The 25276-nt window shown below is 37.6% G+C and overlaps 1 protein-coding gene across 3 annotated transcripts in view; it reads right to left on the bottom strand.

Moving 5' to 3' along the window:
• Positions 1–1544: 1544 nt before the first annotated feature.
• Positions 1545–25276, bottom strand: part of PDS5B (PDS5 cohesin associated factor B) — a gene marked incomplete at its 5' end in the record, with an annotated part of 95516 nt that continues 71784 nt past the window's right edge. The window contains 10 exons of one of the 3 annotated variants that reach the window (XM_082335743.1): positions 1545–2900; positions 3712–3853; positions 6699–6800; positions 6892–7334; positions 14162–14267; positions 16302–16447; positions 19176–19238; positions 19580–19699; positions 20507–20639; positions 21011–21125. In XM_082335743.1, the coding sequence (XP_082191869.1) occupies positions 2865–2900; positions 3712–3853; positions 6699–6800; positions 6892–7334; positions 14162–14267; positions 16302–16447; positions 19176–19238; positions 19580–19699; positions 20507–20639; positions 21011–21125 (1406 nt within the window). In that variant the 3' untranslated portion in view covers positions 1545–2864. The remainder of the gene's footprint in view (positions 2901–3711; positions 3854–6698; positions 6801–6891; positions 7335–14161; positions 14268–16301; positions 16448–19175; positions 19239–19579; positions 19700–20506; positions 20640–21010; positions 21126–25276) is intronic. The other 2 variants (XM_082335744.1, XM_082335745.1) reach the window with 2 other exon arrangements.

The following is a 25276-nucleotide window of genomic DNA, read 5'->3' as shown; positions in this document are numbered from 1 at the left end:
CATGTTTCTTTCCTATTAGTGGATTAGCTAGCCCTAAATATTAATTACCTCAGTTGGTGACAAGTAAAAATATCCCATGCTTCTGAAATCAGAGTGAATTATTCTTAAACACTAGTATCAAGATTATAATCACGGTTTGCATTTTACATATGAACTACAGATCACTGAAAGTTTCCTGTTGCACTGCAGCAAGAAAAGAAAATGTAACACAAATAAGCTTAATTTGCTGCAAAGTACAGCAAGATACTTCGGTAATCTCATAAAAATTTCATACTGGAACTTGTTACAGTGAGTTCAATTTGATCTTTTAATGTAATACAGTACATTTTTATAAACTTAACATTATCATTGCAGAAGAGCATGCTAACTGAATGTTAGCAATTTATCTTTTATACATAATTATACTCTACTGTAGCTACTGTACGCAGATCTCAAAATGTTAGTACATAAAATATTCATTTTCTTTATGAGATGAGAATGAACTTAGAAGAGGTTTGAATATAAGAATGAAATATTTGCTGTGCCTGTTTCTCAAGAAATAATGAATTACACATTATAACCCAAGAAATCAACATTAAAATTGCAAAACTATAGTTTAAATTTACATTAAACATTACTGATCATAATGTGCATCAATATTCGATGAAGTTTAACCTAACCATGTTTATGCACATAAAGCCTCAAGAGTCTGCAGCAGTTTCAGCATCAGTTTTTCATATTTTTGTATAAAATGGATTTAAAGGTACATCTTCCATAAATGTTTTCAGTGCAATTCTGTCAAAGAGGAAAATATAAAGCTAGCTTTCAATCATTTTATACCATAAAAAAAAACCCCAACAACTTGCATTTGCACTGCTGAAGCATAAGTAAGCCAGTTCCATTGTGCCAACTATTTCAAAGTCAATGCAAATCAACCATAATTGCCTTTTTAGGCAGCATTTCCCCCGTATCTATAGGTATAAATGTTGAAAAGCTGAATACTGGAGCGGGGCGAGGGGGAAGTTAAGCTGAGGCAGAATAATCTAATTGTTTATAATACCTTTTTCCACTGGTAACAAAAAAAATGCATACTGACAAAATGCTAAAGGTTTCTTTACTAATGATCTTATAGTTTGGAAATCAATAAATCCGTGTTTTAGTATTATCCTTTCCTCTAATTTTTACAGGTCACCTTGCAACTGTAACTTATTTATTGATGGATTATATGAAAATGCTCCATTATTCCATGAGATAAAATTTTCCTAAGTTAGAAACTGATTTTTTCACATGTTGTCAACCGTAGGGAACAAGAAGGAGAACAGCACCTGAAATAATATGTGCTTGGCTAAGCATAGTGTAGTAACCTATACATTTTGGTTCAAAGACACAGTTTGTAAACTGTAAAACTGCATACAGGATACTGCTTTAAGTATTTTCTTTCTATTTTTTTGCAGGTTATACCTAAAAAAAAAAAAAACAAAACAAAACAAAACAAAAAAAAAAAAAAAAAAAAAAAACAAAAAACCCAACCTCTCTATGGTAGCACAAAATAAAAATGGAGCTTCATTCAAATCTTGAATACCTTGACTGCAATAATCAACAGCTGGTTATTCAACAAAAACTTAGCTCTTCATACCAAAAAAATTTGGCTCAAAAAACCAAAAACAAAACAAAAAGGTACAATAAACTCTCAATAAAAGGTTCTCTCATGAGGCAGCCTACCATATACTACTGCTAGATACGAGTTTCCAAAAAAACATTACATCCCATTTTCAGCACATTTTTCATAAACATGCAACTTCACTATAAAATACAAAACACTTGGCTCTCAAGAACAGCTTTATAAAGACACACTGCATCAATAAAATTTTTCTTTGTGATTAACTTTACATTGTAATAAGAACTGTATTTTCACTAATGTTTATATATCAGATTTCATATTATAATGTAGTAATAATTTGCTCTTTGTGAACTTCATGTTCAGAAGGAAATATCTATACACATTAACATACTAGACTATTAAAAACTCAGTTACAGAATTTTATTGATACAGTAGATTAATAAAAACTGATAGGGGAAGATAAAATGGGTCGGGTATTCAGTACATTATTTAATAACACACTTTTAAAATTAAAATATTTTAAATCCTTTTTGAATTTTCAATGCCACTAGAAGTCCAGAAAAGTCTGGCATCAATACTGAGGTGTAAAACAAGTCAAACAACTTCTTTCACAATTTGCATCTCTTGTATTATTCTACATTGTTCAACTGTGAAAGAAAGTAATTTAGCACCTCTGATGATAGGTAGGTGCCTAAAGGTAAACACTAGGTTAGATTCATGAAGGAAACAAAGACCGTTTTTCTTTTCTTCTTCTTCTCAACAAATAGTGGCAAAAGAAAGTGGCACTATTTGTTAAACTGATTTTTTTTTTTTTTTCACAGTTAAATGTCAACGAGAGTACAAATACGAACACTGACAGATATTGCTTGAGATCAATTTTCAAACTCTGTTCTTTTTTAAATCAATAGATCCAATAAACAGTGGGGTACTGTCAGTTTAAAGCCGCAGATAAAAGCTATACAAGCACTTTAGAAGTCAGAAACATTAAAAAAAGAACTATTTACAGTTTTCTTCTTTAGTTCATATGTCTACAAAGCCAGCGCACATTACACTTCACAAAAATCCACAGTTAATGATATCAACATGTGTGTGGCTAAAGCTTGTGACCTAGGGACTGCAAATGCAGGGGCAGTAAAAGTAAAATAGGTTTTCTCTTTTTTTCAGCAACCCCATTTGTGCACTAACAGCTTCATTCAGTCTCAAGCTTTATATTAAAAGCATTCTTCAAAGCTTTCACCTGGAAGGCTGCTAACTACATGCTCACTCATCGCCTTTCCCTTTTGGAAGTTCTGCGACGGACCTGTTTGGAGAAAAAGTATTTTAAACATTTTTACAGGGAATTTTCGAAAAATTCAAGAATCAATATGTTTTATAGTGGAAAAAATGCTTACTCTCACAATAATGTTTGGGTAACTGTATACAGTGTCATTCATTACTCATTTTATCACAGGTACAAGTCTCAGTCGATGACCAGGACATAACTTTGCTTGATGTTACTGAGCCTGTGTCCTTCAAGTATTCAAAAATAATCTAGTTTCCTTTTTCAGAGTTTTCATACACTCAGATGCTCCAGTCATCGAACGTGTCCAAAAGTGTGAAAGCACTCCCAGTTACCCTTTTAGTATTCCTACTAACACTACTAACATATTTGTATGAAATAAATATAAACTTATTTTAACGTATTTGCATATGCTGGTAAGAGGAAGAAATCGGGTTAGGATTCTGCTCCAAGATTCCATACTTATTTTCCAGTACTATTCATTTTGTGTTCCTGTTTTGTATAAACATTATTCACTATTATAATCTAGAAGAATGGGCATGAGTAACCTGGAAAGTAATTCCCATGAGGTACTACACAACTCAGGCAGACAGATAACAAAAGCTATACAGAACAGAAAATTTAAGATGCTTGACAAAACCTGACATTTTCTAAGAAATGCACCTTCTCTGGGAAACTACAGTGCAGTGCTACTACACAACAGTGGCAGCTGACAACCGCTTCCTTCCAGAAGGAAGGTTAAGTTCTAAGAACAGGAAAAGTCATTCTCTGAACATCAATACAGAGAGGATACCACAAAGACCACAAAGAAAATCTCAGGCATTTCTCTTACATTGATTGTGGAAACTTCCTCTTCTTCCATTACTTCTTCCTGGGGAATGTCATCACTGACAGGTGAACTACTCTGAAATACGTCCATCTCTTCACTAGATTCATTCTCTTTACTTGCTGCTTGTTTGGAACGTCCTGCACGGCTACAATCAGAAGAAAAATAAAGATCAGTTTCACAGTCTATGTGTGGGTCTGCGCATGTATAAACCATGAGAGCAAACATTCTACTTTACAAGAACAGCAGCCTTAAAATTTCATGTTATATAATACTTCCACCTTATGTACCTATCTAGTTCATCCATACACGAAATAGAAGAAGTGAAACTAGGAGGCTGGACAACAGCATTTGAAATCCAAATTCTTCCAGAACAGAGGGCTAGGAGTACAAAGTTTTGCATCGATAGAGAAGACAGATTTTTCTCCTCAGTGCCAGAATACAGGGCAAAGAAGGTTGACACAACAGTAACCAGTGAACAGGAAAAGCCAAACAGCCAGAAACTGAATACTTGGGTGAGTTTTTTTTCCTTCTATTCAATTCCATAAATACATGTACTCTACTTCCATAGGAGTTTATACACAACAAAATTTGAATAACTGCATCTATATTTTTACAGACCTAGAAGAACCCATATTGCTATTTTATGAAATTTAACACTATAATGAACCTAAATGCAAATCTTCCATGCAAGCTCATGCTAAAGAGCTAGGGATAATCAGGATAACAATACCTTAATCAGGATAATCACGAACAATATGTCAACAATATCTTAAATTGTCTTTGTTAGTCATCAGAGCTGAACCACAAGCAAAAAGCACCCATTTGCTTTAAAAAGAAAAAAAAAAAAAAGCCAACTAGATATGTATCCAAAACTACACAACTGCACCCCCATTACCATTTTGGTTTGGGTCATTAGCACAGTTCAGAATCAAATCACTGATTCATCCCACTTACTGCACTTTGATTTGATTCACAAATCTGTCCTGGTGTACCCAAACTAGGTAACTTTTTGGATTAAATTAAACCAGAAACTCTGTTCCAGGCAGACAACAAAAACGCTTCAATCACCAGAGGGGGCATACAGATCCAAAACAACTGTCCTCTGACAGCATCAAACCACACATGTGGTGGGAATTTTCAGTCCTGAGAACCACACTAAAATATGTACAAAAAGAAAATCTCTGAATTGCATATAGTAATTATAGTATAGTGGGGGTTTCAGCACCAACCAACCAACATGACATCCTTTGAGAAAGAATACAAATTAGCCCAACTCAAGCCTTCCATGACTGACAGAAGCAACAGAATTGAAAAAGAAACAGAATTATTCACAAGCTAGGTTTATCTTTTCACATATTGCAAAAATAAGCCAGTTCACATGTGCTAATTGGTAACCCAATTAGCTATCAGAAATAGGTTATACAAATCACCTCATAGGTAAAATCCCAAATTCTTATGCAAACCCATTCCCAAGGAGCCCAGAAAGCTTTCAGCATTTGGATTAAATATATTCTATCTTGTGGTACACAGTGCTGCCCATTCTATCAACTCCCTTCCATTAAAACTGCTGTAGGTAAGTATGTAGAAAAGGGAGAAAGGTCTGACTACAGTCCACTCTGAAGACAGGAATTACTGTGGTCTCACCTTTTTCTTGCAGATTTGGAAAAAGGACAGTCAAAATTTGGGTGGTCTGATCACAAAACATAAAAAATGCACATGATTTTTTTGGATGAAATCTGGAACAGACGCAACAACTCTGAACCCTGAAGCAACTTACTTGGGCTCCTCACACCAGGAACAACGTACATACACATGAACGAGAGCTGTGTCTGTTACTGATCACGTGTACTGATAGAGTTTACTTTCTGTTTAAAATGGGGTAAAGAAACACGCTGAATTCACTGATTTCACTGAGAAGTGAATCAGAAGCTACTTAAGTATTTATTAAAAGGCATCCCTGACAAATGCCACATCGCGCATCACCCAACAAGAACTTGTTGGCATGTCTTCTCTGCATGGCAATAGCAGCTTCCAACTCTTGTTCCACTGCACATGTAGCAGTGACTTCTGTAGTAACCAAGACAGTGTTGGGACCTGTGTTTCTGATTACAGAGTAAAGGAGCAGGAGAGGTCTGACCTGAGATCGGGAAACAGAACATTGGAAAGGTCGGGATATTGTGTGTGCACAATGCCAGAACACGCGACCTGGTGTGAAACTAAAATTTGAATTGAGGGTACGGACTTGTTCAGGCAAAGATCTCTGGTATGGAAAAAGCAAAAAACCAAAAAAACCCACAACACAAACCCAAACAGTAGGCCAGTAAGTCCTGTCTACTTGTACACTTCTGCTTTACATACATTGCATGTACATGTACAGAAAAGGTAGAGATACCTGTGGTTTCCTACAGCAGGCACAAGAAAATGAAGTTAGCCACAGAGTTTACCCTTATTTTGGAGCTTAATACGCCTCAGAATTTTCAAAAGCTACCATCCTTCATAGATTGTAGCACATTTTATTCATTTGGAAATGATTCAAGTGGATAATAAGAAGGCCACAAATTAGAAAGTAAGTGAACATTAGTTTAAGGAGAATCAGAATAAACTTATTTTACACAATACTGTTTCACCACAGTAACAATTTGATTCTTCCTCCCTATCCAAAACAAATAGGAGCACTTTTCACTCCTTGAAATCCTAATAAAGCCCTATCTTCAAGGCCCTCATGTGCTTTATTGACTTTTCTCCTAGAAGAGCAAAGCTACATATATGCTACCTGAGCACATTAAACTTACTCGTAGCCTCTTGCTCTGGTTTGAGATGCTCTAGGAGAAGCAGCTAGGGAAAACATTTTAGAAATAACAATGACAATTAATTTTCTTAACTGTCAATTAAAGTATTCTGAAATATTTTCAGTAAATGATTGTTTGGGTGCACAGAGGCATATTTTTAATTTTCACTAAACACAAATTTAGAAAATATTCACCACTTACACGTTTTTTTGCTGTGATGGTGGTGTTTTTGATGGCCTTCCTCGTCTTTTCTGTGGCGTAGACTGTGCTGATTCAACTGTACTAGTTTCAGATGGTTCTGCTCTGTTTTGAGGAAGACCCAAATTGCAAAGTATCAAATTATAACTAAAGTCCAAGGATAGAAAAGATGCAGCTTACAAGAAGACGGACTTACCTTTGCGGTGTTCTTTTCGGTGTCCTATTTTGCCTGCCTTTTGGTTTTTGTTCAATGTTTTCAGTTTGCCTTTCTTCCTCCTCCTCCTCCTCTTCTGCTGCAGCTGCTGGCGTTTGTTTTTTTTTGCTCCGTTTTGATGACTTTGCTACTGGTTCTTCCTTTGGTGTTCCCCCATTATTTGCTTTGGGAGGGCGTCCTCTTCTCCCTTTCTTTGGTGGACTGTTCTGTTCATCCTCGCTTTCTATTACATCTTCTTTTAGCCTTTTTTCCTCTTGCCATTGTGTTTCATCAGATTCCGAAACAACTGCAGGTCTCTTCCTTCCCCGTTGACTACCTCTAAGTTTCTGCTCTTGACCAAGTTTATTCAGGTCATCTATGCTTAGTTTCTCTTCTGAATCTGTGATAGCTGCCTTCTTTCTTCCTCTAGGCTTCTCCATCTCTGACTGAAAAGGTAAAATTACATATTTTAATTAAAAAAAATTAAACTGCCATATTAAACTGTCATGTATACAAAAGCTACAGTAACTCCCCCTCAACAAAACAAAGAGTCTTCCAGTTACACAAGTTGTCTACTAAGATCATCTACCATATCCATTACAAAAACCTTCGCAAAAGTAAAATACATACATACATATAAAGTGCTAGACAATGGAGAAAGATTATTTCAAAGGTGAGCAGTTAAAACACTGAAGAGTGTAAGGTCTTTCTCATCTGTATCCTCAGCTGTGGCAAACACAATTGGCTAGAACATCCATAACTGCATTTTTATCAATAGGAAAATATAAAGATACAGAGGATAGGAATTGTCAACTTGTGGCTTCAAGTCTGTTGTGAGCTGCAGGGTGCTTATGCCTGGCTCCCACACTGGCAGCAGCAAGGCACTACAACAGAAGACTGTGGTCAGTGTGACTTTAAAATTGAAAAATGGAAGCACAGGAATTAGTGGTAGCTGCCAAAGCACTGCTGCCAGAGCTGCACTAAGACTCAACATTTCCTCTGTGCAGCAAAAACCCACACCCAACTCTTAGAAGAATCATAGAATGGTTTGGGTTGGAAGGGACCTTTAAAGGTCATCTAGTCCAACCCCCTGCCATAGGCAGGGACATCTTCCACTAGATCAGGTTGCTCAAAGCCCCATTCAACCTGACCTTGAACACTTCCAATGATGGGGCATCCACAACTTCACTGGGCAGCCTGTTCCAGTGTCCTGCCACCCTCACTGTAAAAACTTGCTTCCTTATGTCCAATCTAAGCCTACCCTCTTTCAGTTTAAAACTGTTGCCCCATGTCCTGTCACTACAGGCCTTGGTAAAAAGCCTGTCCCCGTCTTTCTTATAAGCCCTCTTTATATATTGAAAGGCCGCAATAAGGTCTCCCTGCAGCCTTCTCTTCTCCAGGCTGAATAACTCTCTCAGCCTTTCCTCGTAGGAGAGGTGTTCCATCCCTCTGACCACTTTTTGTGGCCCTCCTCTGGACCTGCTCTGACAGCTCCATGTCTGTCCTGTAATGGGGACCCCAGAGCTGGAGGCAGTACTCCAGGTGGGGTCTCACCAGAGCAGAGCAGAGGGGCAGAATCACCTCCTTTGACCCGCGGGCCATACTTCTTTTCATACAGCCCAGGATGCGAGTGGCCTTCTGGGCTGCGAGCGCACGTTGCTGGCTCATGTCCAGTTTTTCATCCACCAGTGTCCCTAAGTCCTTCTCTGCAGGGCTGCTCTCAATCCCTTCATCTCCCAGCCTGCATTGATACTGGGGATTGCCCTGACCCAGGTGCAGGACCTTGCACTTGGCCTTGTTGAGCTTCATAAGGTTCACTGCTCCTCAAGCCTGTCCAGGTCTCTCTGGATGGCAGCCGATCCCTCTAGCATCTCAAGAAAGGCAGAACCTTTTCTGAATCATAAGTTTTCAGAACAGAAACTGTTCTGGAACTCGGGGGGGGGGAACAAATGAGAGTTTATGACCTTTGGAAGAAGGGTCAGGCAACTCAGGAGGACTACAAGGATGTCATGAGGTCATGCACAGAGAAAATTATAAGGGCCAAAGCCCAACTAGATCTTAATCTGGCTACTGCCGTATCATAAAAAATGTTTCTACAAACACATTAGCAACAAGAGGAGGGCTAAGGAGAATCTCCATCCTTTATTGGATGCGGGGGGAAACATAGTGACAAAGGATGAGGAAAAGGCTGAGGTACTTTATGCCTTCTTTGCCTCAGTCTTTGATAGTCAGACCAGTTGTTCTCAGGGTACCCAGCCCCCAGAGCTGGAAGACAGGGACAGGGAGCAGAATGAGACCCCCATAATCCAAGGGGAAATGGTCAGTGACCTGCTACACCACTTAGACACACACAAGTCTATGGGGCCGGATGGGATCCACCCAAGGGTACTGAAGGAGCTGGCGGAGGTGCTCACCAAGCCACTTTCCATCATCTGTCAGCAGTCCTGGCTCACCGGGGAGGTCCCAGTGGACTGGAGGTTAGCAAATGTGACACCCATGTACAAGAAGGGCCAGAAGGAGGATCTGGGGAACTACAGACCTGTCAGCCTGACCTCGGTGCCAGGGAAGGTCATGGAGCAGATCATCCTGAGTGCCATCACGCGGCACGTGCGGGACAACCAGGGGATCAGGCCCAGTCAGCATGGGTTTATGAAAGGCAGGTCCTGCTTGACTAACCTGGTCTCCTTCTATGACAAGTTGACACGCTTAGTGGATGAGGGAGAGGCTGTGGATGTTGTCTGCCTGGACTTTAGTAAAGCCTTTGACACTATTTCCCACAGCATTCTCCTGGAGAAATTGGCTGCTCATGGCTTGGACAGGTGTACTCTTCACTGGGTAAAAAACTGGCTGGATGGCCAGGCCCAAAGAGCTGTGGTGAATGGAGTTAAATCCAGTTGGCAGCTGGTCACAAGTGGTGTTCCCCAGGGCTCAGTACTGGGGCCAGTTCTGTTTAATATCTTTATTTTATTTAATATCTTTAAAAAAAAAAAAAAAAACCACCTACCATTTCATGGGGACCAGAAGTTCAAATATTTACAGTATTTCACAGTTTCATACCAATGTTTATTTCAAACTAACATTACTGTATTTCAACACATACAAACATTCATTTATTAGTATTTGCCACATTGCGATTTAATCTACACGACGACAGTTATGCCACTTAAAACCAGATTGAATGGTGTTTTTTCCTTCACGTCTCCCTTGTGACGTAAGATAGAAGTCAGCTTACAAATATATGTCTCCACTTTAGCCATAAACCCTGGTCAAGAAAAGCAGGAAGAAAAGCTAGAAAGGATGAGGAAAAAAATGTAAGAGAAATCGAAGGACAAAGAATTACACTAGAAGAAAATAAGAAAAATGTTTGGACAATGATGACATCTCCTGCCAGTTCATGACTTCACTGACAAAAACTGTTGATCCAGATCAGTGACATCCTTGTTACTCCCTGTTCTATTTGCTTTTGCAGTGATTGTGCACATCTGTCATTGCAGCTGCTTTTACCTGGTAAGTAGCTGTAGCTAAGTTTCAAAGTTAAGTTTCTCCCTCAGGTTAAAGGTGTCCCACAACCTTAGAACCAACATGTTACTCTGTGATGTAATCTAGACAAATATCCTGAATAGTAACATCTTTAAAACATGGACTTTCTGGTCCCCAATTAAAATTCTGTTAATGCTTGCTATAATCTACTCCTCAGCTCCAAAAATTAGTTCTGAATCAATGACCTTAAGCAGCTTGCTTACATGGTCAAAGTGAAATACAAATGCCCTCAAAAGTACTTGAAATACTAAATTGTATTTGCTTTATCACTTAGCTTTGTCTATTACCAATTCAACCTAATGCTTCTAAACATGAACTGCATGCCAGCAGCCATTTGGACTCTCAGACTTTTCAAGGTTTATAGCAATACAGGAAGCATGAGAAGTGTTATTTTTTTGGACAAGAGATTCCTGATTTTTCTGGTTTTGTTATAAGCCAGTTTGCTTTTCCCACAAGATATCACAGCATAAGATGGTTATTTGCATTTCAAGACAAGCAAAAATTCAGGACATTTTTACTAGTCAGTAGTTTATGTCCCAAGCGACCTAGAAAAAAAAAAATGCAACAGACTGACATAATGGGAGAATAGAGAAATGTCAGAGACAGTCAAAAAAATAAAGCAGCAGTGACATCAGATGTAGGACATCCTTAATGCATTCTAGGAAATCCAGTTGTAACAGATCTGATCTTGTTTATATTGGTACTTTTTCATGCATATCCCAAATACTACAAAATTTACAGACTGCCAGCTGTTATTAAGGCACAAACAATGGAAATTTCCTAGTGGTATGTGAAATTCTTATTATTTGAACTGCTCTTAGAATTACAATACAATTATAATTTTCTTTGGTAGTTTATTCTTCTGTATTCTGAATACAGAAATACTGTGTAATTCTGTAGTAAATAGTGCTTGAGATAATATTTAGCCTGTTTATAATTTCATTAACATATTAAAGCACTACATCTGAGTGAGAGTCCAAACCAGTTTTGATATCCTCCTTACGAACCTTTAGCAATACTGATCTACAGAAATACATAAATCCATCAGTAAGAATTAGTAAGGACAAGGCTACCACTTTCAAAGGCCTGCCACTCTCAAAGGCCTTGGTTAGAATAGAATAGGAATAGGAGTAGAATATTTTCAGTTGGAAGGGACCTACAACGATCATCTAGTCCACTGTCTGACCGCTTCAGGGTTGACCAAAAGCTAAAGCATATTATTAAGGGCATTGTCTAAATGCCACTTAAACACTGACAGGCCTGGTTAGTGGTCATTCACTAAAATCTCTCCCTGAGGCAGACACATGTAATTTCTCCTGAATGATCCTGACACTGTAAAAGAGCATAGCAATGACACCATTCTGCTGCCTCTTGGGGTTCAATGTTCTCACAGAATGGTCTGTTTATCTAATAGCACAGGCAATTTGCTTGTTAATCATTAAGACTATTTTACATCTTATGGGATTGTATTGGTCTATAAGTATCGGTTAGCTAGCTCACTCTGCCCTAAAAGCCTGTTGAAGACTGTCTTATGCACAGACAGCTTTAATATCATGCTGCAACTTCTACTTGTGATACCTGGCATTCAGAACCAAGCGTTTTCCTGCATTCACTGCAGTACAAGTTGCATGCAAGAAAACAGAATCCATATGGCTACTGAGATAACTCTTCCTTGAAATCCAGTGTCAAATCATGACGCCCTGTTGGTATTCTAAATAACCAGGAGAACAAACAGTTGCTGTTCCTTACAGCTGTTGAAAGGAAAACACAGCTGGCTGGAAAAGGAGAACATGCCTTAGCACCAGTGATGGGACAGTACAAAAAAAGGCAAAAATTATAATGCATCAACACTGTAATGAGGTATTATCACTTCTAACTATGAGCAAGAAACCATATATGATACAGACTTTTACAACTTCAGAAGGCAATCTGAAATTTCAGACAAGTTAAACCTCTCCCCTAAAACTTCAGTATAGATGATCATACTTAAACTAATCCAATGAATTCTTCCAAAGCTATATTTCAAGTAAACATCAAAAACACATTAAAAAAAAAATCTCTACTATATATTGGAGGACTGTCATGGTTTAACCGCAGTCAGCAACTAAGTACCACATAGCTGCTCATTCACCTTTCCCCCCCACCCCTGGTGGGATGGCGGGGGGGAGGAGGGTGGTGTAAAAGCCATGGGTTGAGATAAAGACAGTTTAATAGGACAGCAAAGGAAAGGGGGGGGAGAACAAACCACACCACCAATAATAATACAATATACAAAACAAGAGATACACAATGCAATTGCTCACTACCCGCTGACGGATGCTCAGCCTGTCCCTGAGCAGCAATTGCTGCCCCCCAGCCAACTCCCCCCAGTTTATATACTGAGCATGATGTCATACGGTATGGAATAGCCCTGGGGCCAGTCAGGGTCAGCTGTCCTGGCTGTGCCCCCTCCCAGCTTCTGGTGCACCTGGCAGAGCATGGGAAGCTGAAAAGTCCTTGACCAGTGTAAGCACTACTTAGCAACAACTAAAACATAAGTGTGTTATCAACACTATTCTCATACTAAATCCAAAACACAGCACTATACCAGCTACCAGGAAGAATCATAGAATCGTTAAGGTTGGAAAAGACCCTTAAGATCATCGAGTCCAACTGTTAACCTAGCACTGCCAAGTCCACCACTAAACCATGTCCTCAAGCACCACGTCTACCCGTCTTTTAAATACCTCCAGGGATGAAGACTCAACCACTTCCCTGGGCAGCCTGGTCCAATGCCTGACTACCCTTTCGGTGAAGAAGTTTTTTCTAATGTCCAACCTAAACTTCCCCTGGCGCAGCTTGAGGCCGTATCCTCTCGTCCTATCGCTCGTTACTAGGGAGAAGAGACCGACCCCCACCTGGCTACAGCCTCCTTTCAGGGAGTTGTAGAGAGCAATAAGGTCTCCCCTCAGCCTCCTCTTCTCCAGACTAAACAACCCCAGCTCCCTCAGCCTCTCCTCATAAGACTTGTGCTCCAGACCCTTCACCAGCTTCGTTGCCCTCCTCTGGACACGCTCCAGCACCTCAATATCCTTCTCATAGTGAGGGGCCCAAAACTGAACACAGTACTCGAGGTGCGGCCTCACCAGTGCCGAGTACAGGGGCACTATCACCTCCCTGCTCCTGCTGGCCACACTATTCCTGATACAAGCCAGGATGCCATTGGCCTTCTTGGCCACCTGAGCACACTGTTGGCTCATGTTCAGGCGGCTGTCAACCAAAAAGAAAATTAACTCTATCCCAGACAAAACCAGGACAGTAACAGAAGTCCAAGGAAGCTATCAACTTGAACAATGTCCCAAATGCTTCATCACCAATCATCAACAAATCCTGAAAATGAGACAAATTGTGGACCAATTCTCATCAACCTAGCTCTAGCAGAATCTACCTCTGTCAATATTACCAATATCCTGCAAATCATAACTGGTAATCTTGAAAGCTTACAGGAGCTGTCAGTATGACGCAAAGGTATGTATGCATATAATGTACACATGAAAAACAGAAAAACTGAACCTTTTTTCATTGCATTTTCATATCCAACTCTAAATACATTTTCCAGTAGTTTACAATATCAACTCAGTTTCATGTTTCAGCATATTTTCTTGAATGATATCAAGTATGATCATTATTAATGTTTATTTTAAAGTCCTGGTGACTTAAAATGAAACATCTGCAATGCAACCGAACAGCTCACCCTTACAAGATCAGAGTCGTCCCTTTTGTCAGTTTTCTTCCCTGGTAAGGGTGAAGCCAGTGTGAATTCTTCATTTTCACTGTGGTCCATTTCAGTACTGTCAAGCCTAGAATGAATAAACATTTATTCTCCTCATTATTATAATACAGTGGGCAATCGTTTAAAAAAAAAAAAAAACAAAACAACAAAAAAACCCCACACCCTATATTAAGGACAACAATCTTCAGAAGAAATCTACTGCTAAACCATGAACAATTTGGCTTTCACTCTGGCTACAATAGCCACCAAGCCAGAACATCTAAGTCTCAGGACAAAGGTGTCAATCATAGGCCAAGCTGAATTTTCCTTTTTCACGTACTTACTGAACCTGAGTTACAAGAGATCTGTGCATTTGTATACATTTGCATACACTTTCATATACCAATCAAAGATCCACACAGACAGGCCGGCCAAAGCACACACACTTTCCTATGGTGAGGTTTAGGCAATAAAACATCAGATTTAGATTTCAGAGACCAGTTCATCCCTCAGCTTTCTGTTGTTATTTACGGCAGCAATTTATTTTTTATTTCAGTTTCTACATATGTAAATGTGGACAATAATACCTCCTGCATATCTAAAACACTGAGACCCACAGACAAAAGGTAATATGCATAAGCCAATACACAAAAGTAATTTCATTTCATCTGCCCTGGGGTAGGTAGAAGCAACATTTTTAAGTAACAGTGCACATTTTTTAATGAAAAGAAATATGCTATGCACTGAAATGAAAAGTGGTTTTCAGATACACAAACTCTTAACTCCCTGGCCTTGGCACTGCATAGACTGAGAAAGACGTTCTCACTCCAACAAGTTTAAAATCTGTAAAAACTGTGACATAATTGGAAGCTCAGTTTTTATACATCGTCTTAACAGATGCAAGCTTGCCTGTATATATTCAGTCCGACTGAATTGAAAATACCATGCATAGTGAATCATTACCATCACTTCTAGAGGACTTTTCTTCTTTGGTATCTGCACTCAAAACACTAATCAGTTTAACTTAGGTGAACTGGGGAGATTATGAAGATGACAGAACATGTTAGGCTGTGAGTGCAGAATTTTTTAAATGAACTGGATGTAGAACAGTATTGGTTTCAGATTCATTTCACTGGATATATTCTATATAAATATACATATATCCTACAGATATATATCTATATATCTCTATAGAGAAGAGTCTGGATTCCAACCTGTCTTTAGCCAATAATGTATTTCAGCATGTGAACCTGCATGACTTGTAAGAAATAAGCCTTTCTGTGGACTTTCCATGGAGTTGAGAAGTATTTCTTGTAAAACACTGCATTACACTTAAAATTAATATTGTGTATTAAATAGTCACAGAAGTAGCAAATGAGAAGTCTTATTTCCAAACACAACATTTCCTTACAGTCTTGAATGTGAGAAAATAGGAATAGCAGGGGCTATGCAATCTCAAAACGTCTGTGAAAAAAATTTATGATAATGTGAATTTCAGTTAAAAAAAATGAACATAAGAAGATACAGTAACTGATGAATAACCTAAAAATTGACACAAAATAACCTGTAAAAGACAGATAACTAGAAGACTACTTCTCTACCATTACAGTACATTCCCCTCTCCATATCACAGAGGGAATCTAAAATCCAAAAATATTTATCTGCAAAGTCCAGCAAAGTTCAGGACAAATTTATAGAGGAGGAAGTCATGCGAGATCACAATGGCCTACCAGTCCTCACTGTCTGTGACACGTTGTTAACATTACAGCAGGCCACAAGGTTCCTAGGAACTGCAGATTCATGTATACACACACACGGGTATATACATATATAAGTGTGGGGGATATATATATAAAAATATATATATATATACACACACACCTTCTGTCCTACAGCCAACTCTGGATGTGATTTGATTCTAGTTTTTATTTTTTTTAGAAGCAAATTTATTTCTGGGGTTAGAAAGCCAAATTCATGGTTTCAGTTATGCCAATGTGGTACTATAACTAACTTCAAAATAAGATAATAGAATTCTGTTTCTCACTTAGAAAACATTATAGAAATATTCAAAGTTTCCGTTACAAATACTTGAAATATCAAAGCCCCTTTGTTGTCTACCAACCTCCCTTTGATCCTTCCTGGAGAGCTTGGATTTGAACTGCTGCTGGCATTGCTTACAGTTTCCATTCGTGAAGATTTGGATTGAGACTGCTTGCCTGCTGACGAAAGAGGCTTATTAACTGCTCCAAGAACATTGGCTGCTTTGGGCTGAAACCAAAAATATATTTCCTTTATTTTAAGCTACAGGTTTAGATATTGTTAACATGTACTATGCTTAAAATATTCACAGATTTCACTTTCTGCAATCAATATCTTAAGACAAAGCTATAAACATTTTCATACAAAAATTACAACAGACACCAGAAGGAAGCTGACAAAACTGTAATCAAATAGCTAGCTGCCTACAGTATTCTTCTTTCTATCCTCTTCTCATTGGTAGTATTGGGTGCTCACCTGACCTTGCAGTAAGCCACTTCAGGACTTTTTGTGCAGTTTGCTTTCTGCTGATCTAGCTGCCTGAACCAGCTCACCATCTGGATCAGATAAGCATCTGTACTGGCAAAACAGAAATAGCAGTAGGACAGCCCTTTCAGCAAAGAAGCCATTAGACTGGCTTAGCTGTAATGGCAAACTACACTAGTTTCAACTGGGAATGAATGAATGGGAGCCTCAAAAATCAAATATTGTGGAGAAGATTCTGATGCTTCCTGCACAGATTTAAAAAATGTTAGGCTTTTAATAGGTGCCAAAATTTCCAGACACTGGTGAGCTTCAGGTTATTCAATTAAGTGGATTATCTTTCAGACATGCCAAATACCTCCAGCTCATGCTAACTTTTGAGAGAGTTGAAAGAGTTCAGTTACTCCTAAAGAGAATACACCTTTATGCCAAACACCCCCACAAAAATGTTGAATTAAAGACCATTCCCCACACTTCTCATTATCTAGGATGATCCATCTTCTATTGCAATATTAGATTCTAGCTATGTCTCAGGTTAGTGACAGCTAAAAAAAAAAAAATAAAGTTCAACATGCAGATCATAGCAGCTTTGAGTGCTCCTTTTTCAGAGATATGCACCATGGATGTGCTGGTTATACTTTTCATAGCCGGAGGAAATTTTACACTTAAAACAAAGATTCACTCTGCACTGAGTACAAGAAAACCAGCATTTCCTTTCCAAAAATAAACCTTGGAGAACAAAATCCAGTTTAAGAATTTACATCTATTAGTGTAGAACTTAACATTAATCAATAAGTGAATACAGAAAGAGCTCAAAAGCAGAGATGTTCAAATTCACACTGGACTGGACTTCGTACTAAGGCGGGACTAACACTTACAGGTCCTACACTAACAGTTCCTCCCTTACCACAGGACCTACGCTCAAAGCCTTGCTGCCCTCAGATACTGTTCCCTGCTTATACCCACTCCACTAACATCCACTCAAACTCGTCTTCTATTCCCAAAAATAAGACTCCCTAGACCAACTCTCATTTCATGTTGCTCTCATGATGGTGAAGCAACTGAAAATTTTTGGTGGTCAGATACACTTCTGCTGTTTGTTACAAAATTTCAGAACAACAGAAAAGGTGCTAGAGTATCTGGTGCTAGAAATTTAAAATAATATAAAAGCTACCATAGGATTCAAAAGAATTTCAAATTAGGATATATGAGAGAGAGCACGCTACTGGAGAGAGTCCAACAAAGGGTCACCAAGATGAAGATGAGACTGGAACATTTCTCTTATGAGGAAAGTCTGAGAGAGCAGGAGCTTTGGACTAGATGATCTCCAGAGGTCCCTTGCAACCTCAAACATTCTGTGATTCTGCGATTTTTTTGTGATAGCATAAACCACATTCCTTGTTTAATATTGTCACAGTACACTTAACACATTAAGTCTGGGACAAACTAGCAAGAATGTTTTATGTCAAAAACTGGATGAGAGAACTTAATATTGACTACTGATCAGAAATTGGAAGACACAACTTCCTTTTAAAAACTTTTGTGTCTTCAGTGAGAAGTGAATCTCTAATCCATGGAATTTAAATACTCAAATGTGCAATGCAGTGATTATATATTCCAATCAATAAATGTTGGCTTTCAACTTCTAATCAAAAAGATGCGCCTGTATGTATGCATTTTTTCCTAACTTGCATTCCTCCTCTATTAGTAAGCTACTAGCTCACAGCTAATGCTTCATTAGCAAAGTTAAGGGTAATGAAGATGCTGCACTTTTATTTTTTTTGTAAGGCAGCAAATGAATGTTATTCTGTAACCTAGAACAGGACACACTAATCCAGATGAAAACCACAATTTGTCTTTTCCTTTACTAGGTTTTAATTTTATTCTAAAGAGTACCTGTGTTTAGTTTTAGTGACAGAAGAACATTGCCATTCAATACAATACATATTTAGAAAGAACATATTAATATAACCATAGAACAGTCAGTTATCTTCTAAGATACCGTATTCAGATTTGCCAAAGATTGATTTATGTGATTTTTAAAATCATTTATATTAAGAGTTTTCCATAGCTGTCACTTCATATGCAATTTTTCTGCAGAAAAAAAGGTTAACCATTTTGCAAACTTGTCAAATATTATGGAGTGGTTGGGGTTTTTTTGACTCTCTCTTTTTAGAGACAACAGGCTTTGCCTACTACTACCACAAACCCAGCATAGACAGTAGCAGTTTTCCCTTCTATCTCTTTCTTTCTACCTGTTTACTAACTTTGGCATATAAACCCTTTGAGCAGAAACAATGCATTCTCTTAAACTTGAAGTGCTTCATTAGCTACATGTTAGTTTTCTTTGAAGAAAAAAACAAAACAAAACAAAAACAACCAACAACAACAAAACAACAAAACACAAAACACCCAAACCAAAACCACAAACACAGCACCAAAAACAAAACCACAACCCCACCACCACCACACATACCTTTCCAGGAGTGAAAAAAGACTTCATTTCCGGAGGAAGATAATTTTTGGTGTTACTGAAATTCTGTAAAGAAAGGAGGCGGGGTGGGGGGAAATCACAGCAATAATCAATGAACAAGATATATACATCTTGGAGGTAGTACTGAAAGATTTTCTTTACATCATTTATGCTTTTGAAATTTTAAACCTGAATAACAATATCTGGGGAGGGGGGCGGGCAGGAAGGAGAAATCAGTGTGTGTCCACATGTATAAATATTTACAAAAACATACATACATACATATTCAACTACATTGTAATAGGAAAAGGTCTGAAGTTACAAGAGCTATTGAAAAAAACCCTGAATTACAACTAACAAAGATTTAAACAGACTTATCTCAAGAAAAAATAAATACCAAAGTATACCTTGTCAGGTTGAGTAAAATATCTGGCTGGAAGTACAGGGTCTTTAGGGGATTCCAAACTGTATGTTGTACTCTTTGACATAATGATATTCATTGCTACATCACAGACTGTGTATAGTTTCTGTAAATAAGAAAATTTTAAAAAAAACAAACAACACTTTAGAAGTTCACTGCAAATTTTGACAAAGACAGTATCTTTTGAGCACAGAACTACAAGAACTCACAGTTTAAAAGCAATCATCTTAAACATTTAACATCAGCTTGCATCTTAAACAGTGTATTGCAGGGTACTAAAATATAGGAGCAAAAGACAAAAGCACTGTAAGGCCCAGCAGTTAAAGAGAGCTAGCCTTCATGATCTTTCTTCACTTAAGAATAGTGTATGCCAAGGTTTCAAAGACAAAGCTTAAAAAAAAAAAAAAAAATCTCATCTCTGTGGGAAAAGCAGAAAAGTGACAAATCTGTACATTATGTGATGCAAAAACCTCAAAAACAAGATCAGGGTTTGATACATTCACTACACAATACACACCGCAGACATCTAATGCATGTATTTTTCTTCCTATACTAAGCTTACTCTTGCACCTTTAAAATGAAATATTACAAAGCACTTTACTGGATGATTTGAACAGTAAAAATTATAGTTTACATATACTTAAAGTTAGCATTTAATAAGCTTACTGAGACAGAAATAGAAGGACTGCAAACTATTACAACTTCCTTGCAAATGTGCAAGATCTACTAAAGCATAGGAAAATAACTGTCATCTGAACTACAATAAATACAATCATTACAGTATATAAAGTAATGTCTCCCACATACAATTCTATTGAAAGACATTTTAAAGTTGGTGTGTAAACAAAAAGCAACTCATTTCCAGAAGCAGCCCAGAATTAAATGCAATTTCCAATCAAAAAGTATCACCTACTTCATTCATTTTTGGATCATCTGGTCCTTGAGCATCCTTAGTCTGTTTGATATTTTCTACCATTTTTCTGATAAACGCGTGACTATTGTTTTCATTTTTAGCCATCAATATTTCCAGTATGAACCACAGGCACCTAAAGGCGAAATGCAATACTCCTCATGAATAAAAATGCAAAAGAAATTCTTTAAAAAAGCACATTTGAGAAAGCGGTTTACACTAGGTTTTACTAGTATTATGAATTTGAACCAGTCTAACTCTAGGAAACCAATTCTTTAGAAAAAAAAGAAATGAAGGTAGGATGAGCAGAAGGTGAAGGTTCCTCTGTAAGATATCACAGAGCATTAAAAATCATATATACTATTTCTCACAATATTTTACAGAAATAACTGCCATTGTTATGTGCACTGGACAGTTTATTGGGGTACCACAATGAATTAAAATTTCACTTTAATCTAAGTTAGATTGTTTTAACCCTAGAAATAACACTATTAAAAGTAGTCTTACTCTTTAATGTCCTTGAGTTGTTCAATGTCCTGGACTTTGACATAATCTGGGTCATGAGCTAGAAGATGGATAGTATAAGGGACAACATACTCTGGCAGAAGTGACAACAGTTTCTCTGAAAAGCAGAAGAAAGATGCATCAGAAGACTACATATCAAGAAATATGCTTTTCTACTACAGAGGAAAGAACAAAATACAAGGTCAGCATACATTAAGATAAAGTATAGGCACATGTGGGCCTATCATTTCTTTATGATGTTGCATCTCATGGTTGATGTGCAGATGTTTCATGCATGAAAAAATTAAGATTTTAAGTATCTCTCACTCAGGTCTGCATATTTTCTAGAATACAGCTACAGTCACCTCCTGCTCCCAATCCCTTCCTCGGTTCAAAGATTGTATCCTGAGAGACTTTGAAAAACAAAAGTGAGGATAGATCACAGAATCCATGTTAACTGCAAGATGTGAGACCAGCACAACTGCAGGATAACCTACTAGACTTTCTTTGGACATTGCAGCCTTGCTGTCAACAGAACAGAAAGAGATACCCTTTGCAGGGGTTTAGCAGTCAAATTGCCACAGTGTTCTCCAAACCCACAGCCTACCTTATTTGTTTAAAAAAAGGGATAGGAGGTAACATGAAAGCTATAACAAAGTAGTAGCGGACTGAGTTTGAAAGGCTCAGTCCCACTTGAACAGAACAGCACAACTGAACTATGACATTCAAAGCATTCAAAACTTTTTCTATCATCCTCTGAGACTTGTAAGTAGTCCTAAGCAAGGACTGCAGGAGAAAGTCTTTCCTACATCACAACAGTCCAATGGCCTGTTTTCCTCAGGGATTCAAAATGTAAGGATTGTTGCCAAAGGTCCTCTCAGAGTTGTGATCATGAAATACACATTCCGTAAGGTAACAAACAAATTCCTGAACTAACCAACACTATGCAGAGTGAACTTCAGCACCTCAAAGTTTGATGATGAAAATCGGAATGAAAAAGGTCATATCCCACAGGGCAAGGACAACAAAACGACAAGTTGTACACCAAAAGTCAAAAAGCGTTTTGCAGAAAACGTCCACACTGCTTTCTTTAGCCTAATGACTGAGAGGAACTGGAGGATGCACAGAACACCTAAGTTATTAAACCTGTGCAACAGGCAGGACGAAAGGCAAGGAAGGCATGCTAGTATTCTATGTATATTACTATGTTACAAACATTTGATCTTGAGTGCTTGTGGCAAATACAAGGTCATAGTATTAACATGCCTATGGATAAATGCTTGAATGTACATGCGAAGGAAGGAGGGAAATTCCTGGCTCTGCTTTTGAAAAATCACATTTTTGAGCTAATGAGTGGTCATGAAAGACACGACCAAGTCTGGAAAATCTTCTTTCAGTAAGCTTTTAACTATCCCATATTAGGTTATGTAAAAGTCCAAACATCTGTAAATCATTATATATAATAATATCTGAAAACTATTTTAAAATACATTAGAACACTGACATTTTTATCTCTAATATATGTATTCATATGAGATGTGCTTGACAAATATTGTGTACATAAAGTAAAATACATCACTACTGTAGATTTCACAAGACTAACTAAATAATTGCCATATAATAATTGCCAAATAATTAAGTCTTCTTACTCAATCTATCCCATTATTAAATGTCTGCATAAATAGGGATAATGCACAGCCGACGTACAATATTTGGATTAATTCGTAACAGTAAGGAAAGCATTCAAAATTAATAAAGGCCCACAGAGATAGGGCTGTCAAGTTCCAAGGATACACCTTTAGACAGCCATTGCAGTTGATGCAGTTAGTTATGAAGAGCAATATCTCTACTACCTAGACCGTAAGCCATCATAAAGTTTGAAAGAAACAGTAAAATCACCCAATTTCTTTCTATTTCAAGTTATATTTATGTAATTGAAATACACTGTACTTTGCAAAGCAGTTTTTTTAATGTGTTTCAATTGACTTTCCACTATTAACCTTAAAAACATCCTTCACTGTTCGTGTAACTAAACAAACAAACAAAAAACCAAAAAACAGACAAACAAAAGATTTGGCAGGGAAGAAAGAACATAATTATGATTTCAGAACACTAGCAAAATTGGCTTGCCTTAGACATGTCCCAGGCAAACCAACCCGCTATTATTTGTATTAATTAGCAACTTCAATAGAATGCTCATCAAGAGCTCATGAACTCAGTGTTTGACTTCCTGCCTTGTACAATTTCTAATATAACTATAGTAGTAATTCCAACTGGGTCTGGAAAACAAAGTGAACTAGATCCAAACAAAACAGGAAAAGGACAAACATTGACACATATTTAACCCCTGTCATGCAAAAAATAGTATTTACACATTCTTTCCTCATCTCTAATGAACAGACACAACCCAAAATGTGGGGTGGCTTTATGGACATGAACTACCAGCACTCGAAACTAGAATGTGCCAAAAACCCTCAGGTCAGGCCTTTATGAACATTTTGGAAAGAAACTTATTAAAAAAACCTAATCTTTACTCTTGTAATTTTTCCACTTACTGACTTGCAAGTAAAAGCCCAGCCTTAGAAAACAAAGATTCCTATGTAGGACACAAATCTCTACCCAGATGAAACTAGTAACAGATACACAATCAAAATAAGTCCCTTCTTGCATGGCTTCTACTCTGAATAGCATTTAGAGAATTTAAGAGGCCTGAGAGTAATTCCTGCCAGCCTGTAAAAGGTCAGTGTGGAGGAAAGAGGCATTTTACTGTCTGGTACCAGTCCTTCGGAAGTTTTCCTTAGGCGCGGTATACAGAAGTTTACCATCTTTTCAACAAATGCTGAAATCCCCCAAGATATCTGAAAGATATCCTCCTCACCTGTACCAAGTTTTCAAGAAAAAAAACATATCACTAAAATCACACATTTATAGATTCAGAAAAATAGCTGCATTAATCAAAGATGCAGATTCTCTGCTCTAGTTTTTTGTGGAAGCTTTTCAATGGAGGCACTATTGTCATTACTACCCTGAGTTACTGCATGGCCAGTAGGGAGAATGACAGAGGGAGACACATACACATTTAAATAGTATGATCTTACCAGAACTGAGCTTCAGCTGTACTACTGCAATAATGATTTTTTAAGATTTAAACAGTTCAAGACATATTTTTTTTGTTAAAAGCTCAGACTAGTAGATCTGAATGTTACAAAGTTAACATTGTAATCCTCAAAAAATCCTGCAATCTATATTTAAGCCAGACTCCTCATGGATTATAGTACATATCAAATCAATGGCATCACTCAAGGTAAGTCTTTCAGCAAGGAAAAAAAAAAAAAAAAATTCAGGCACACTTTGAGGTTGTACTGGATAGAAAGAATCACACACACCTAGGCTCCTCTTCATTTCTTCTACAGTTTTTTGATAGTAGCTTTGCAGCATCTATCTTAATATAGTTAGGAAATCAGCAATTACTTGTACTCATATAAGAATTCTTATACTTTCCTCCTATATAACTAAAAAGAGTTTTCAACTTTCAAGGGGAATAGTCTTGGGGTGACTTAAAGGCATTTGCTCAATGCATTTTTCTTTTTTACACGTTATCGAGGAGGGACAAAAGCACTGCTCTTCTTTTTTTCTTTTTTAAATCTAATTAACAATACACAAAAGGATTTCTCTGCAGACTCATTCTGTGATCAAAGTCTAAGGGGACTAAGGCACACACAGACTGACATGGCTAATATAAAGTCTGTGATTCATAAATACAGAAGAAGATCAGTTATCTGACAGCATCTGTGAGATCAGATTCACAAAACAAGTCTGGTCTATCCTAAGAGGAGATGAAAAAATCCACTTCACGTCACAAACGCCAAACCATCAGTAATCTTTTAAAGAAATAAAACTTTCAAAAACTCTTATTCAAAATGCCCATAGCTCTTCATAAAGGTTTGCTTTTTCCTATGACCGTATATCAGCGTTGTCATACTGTATGTGTGTAGCTTTGAGTAAGTCAAAAGGGAAAAGGAGTGATTTTATAGAAGAAAAACAGCTAACATTAGTCTGTAATACCTTACAAAGCATTCCCATGATCAGACTGCTGTCACTGGGAAGAAAGAATTACATAAACTCATCCTAAAGTGCCTACAAATATAGCCCTTTGCCAGCATAAGACAAGATAAGAAGCTACTCAATATAGCAGCGCAAAGACAGTCAATTTAGTACAGCATTTATGTCATTAAGCTTGCATATTATTTATTACTGAATTAAAATTAA

The sequence above is a fragment of the Platalea leucorodia genome (genome assembly GCF_965183815.1).
Source record: "Platalea leucorodia genome assembly, chromosome: 2".
Taxonomy (NCBI): domain Eukaryota; kingdom Metazoa; phylum Chordata; class Aves; order Pelecaniformes; family Threskiornithidae; genus Platalea; species Platalea leucorodia.
The sequence above is the reverse complement of the archived record's forward strand: the minus strand, read 5'-3'. Positions and strand labels throughout refer to the sequence as shown.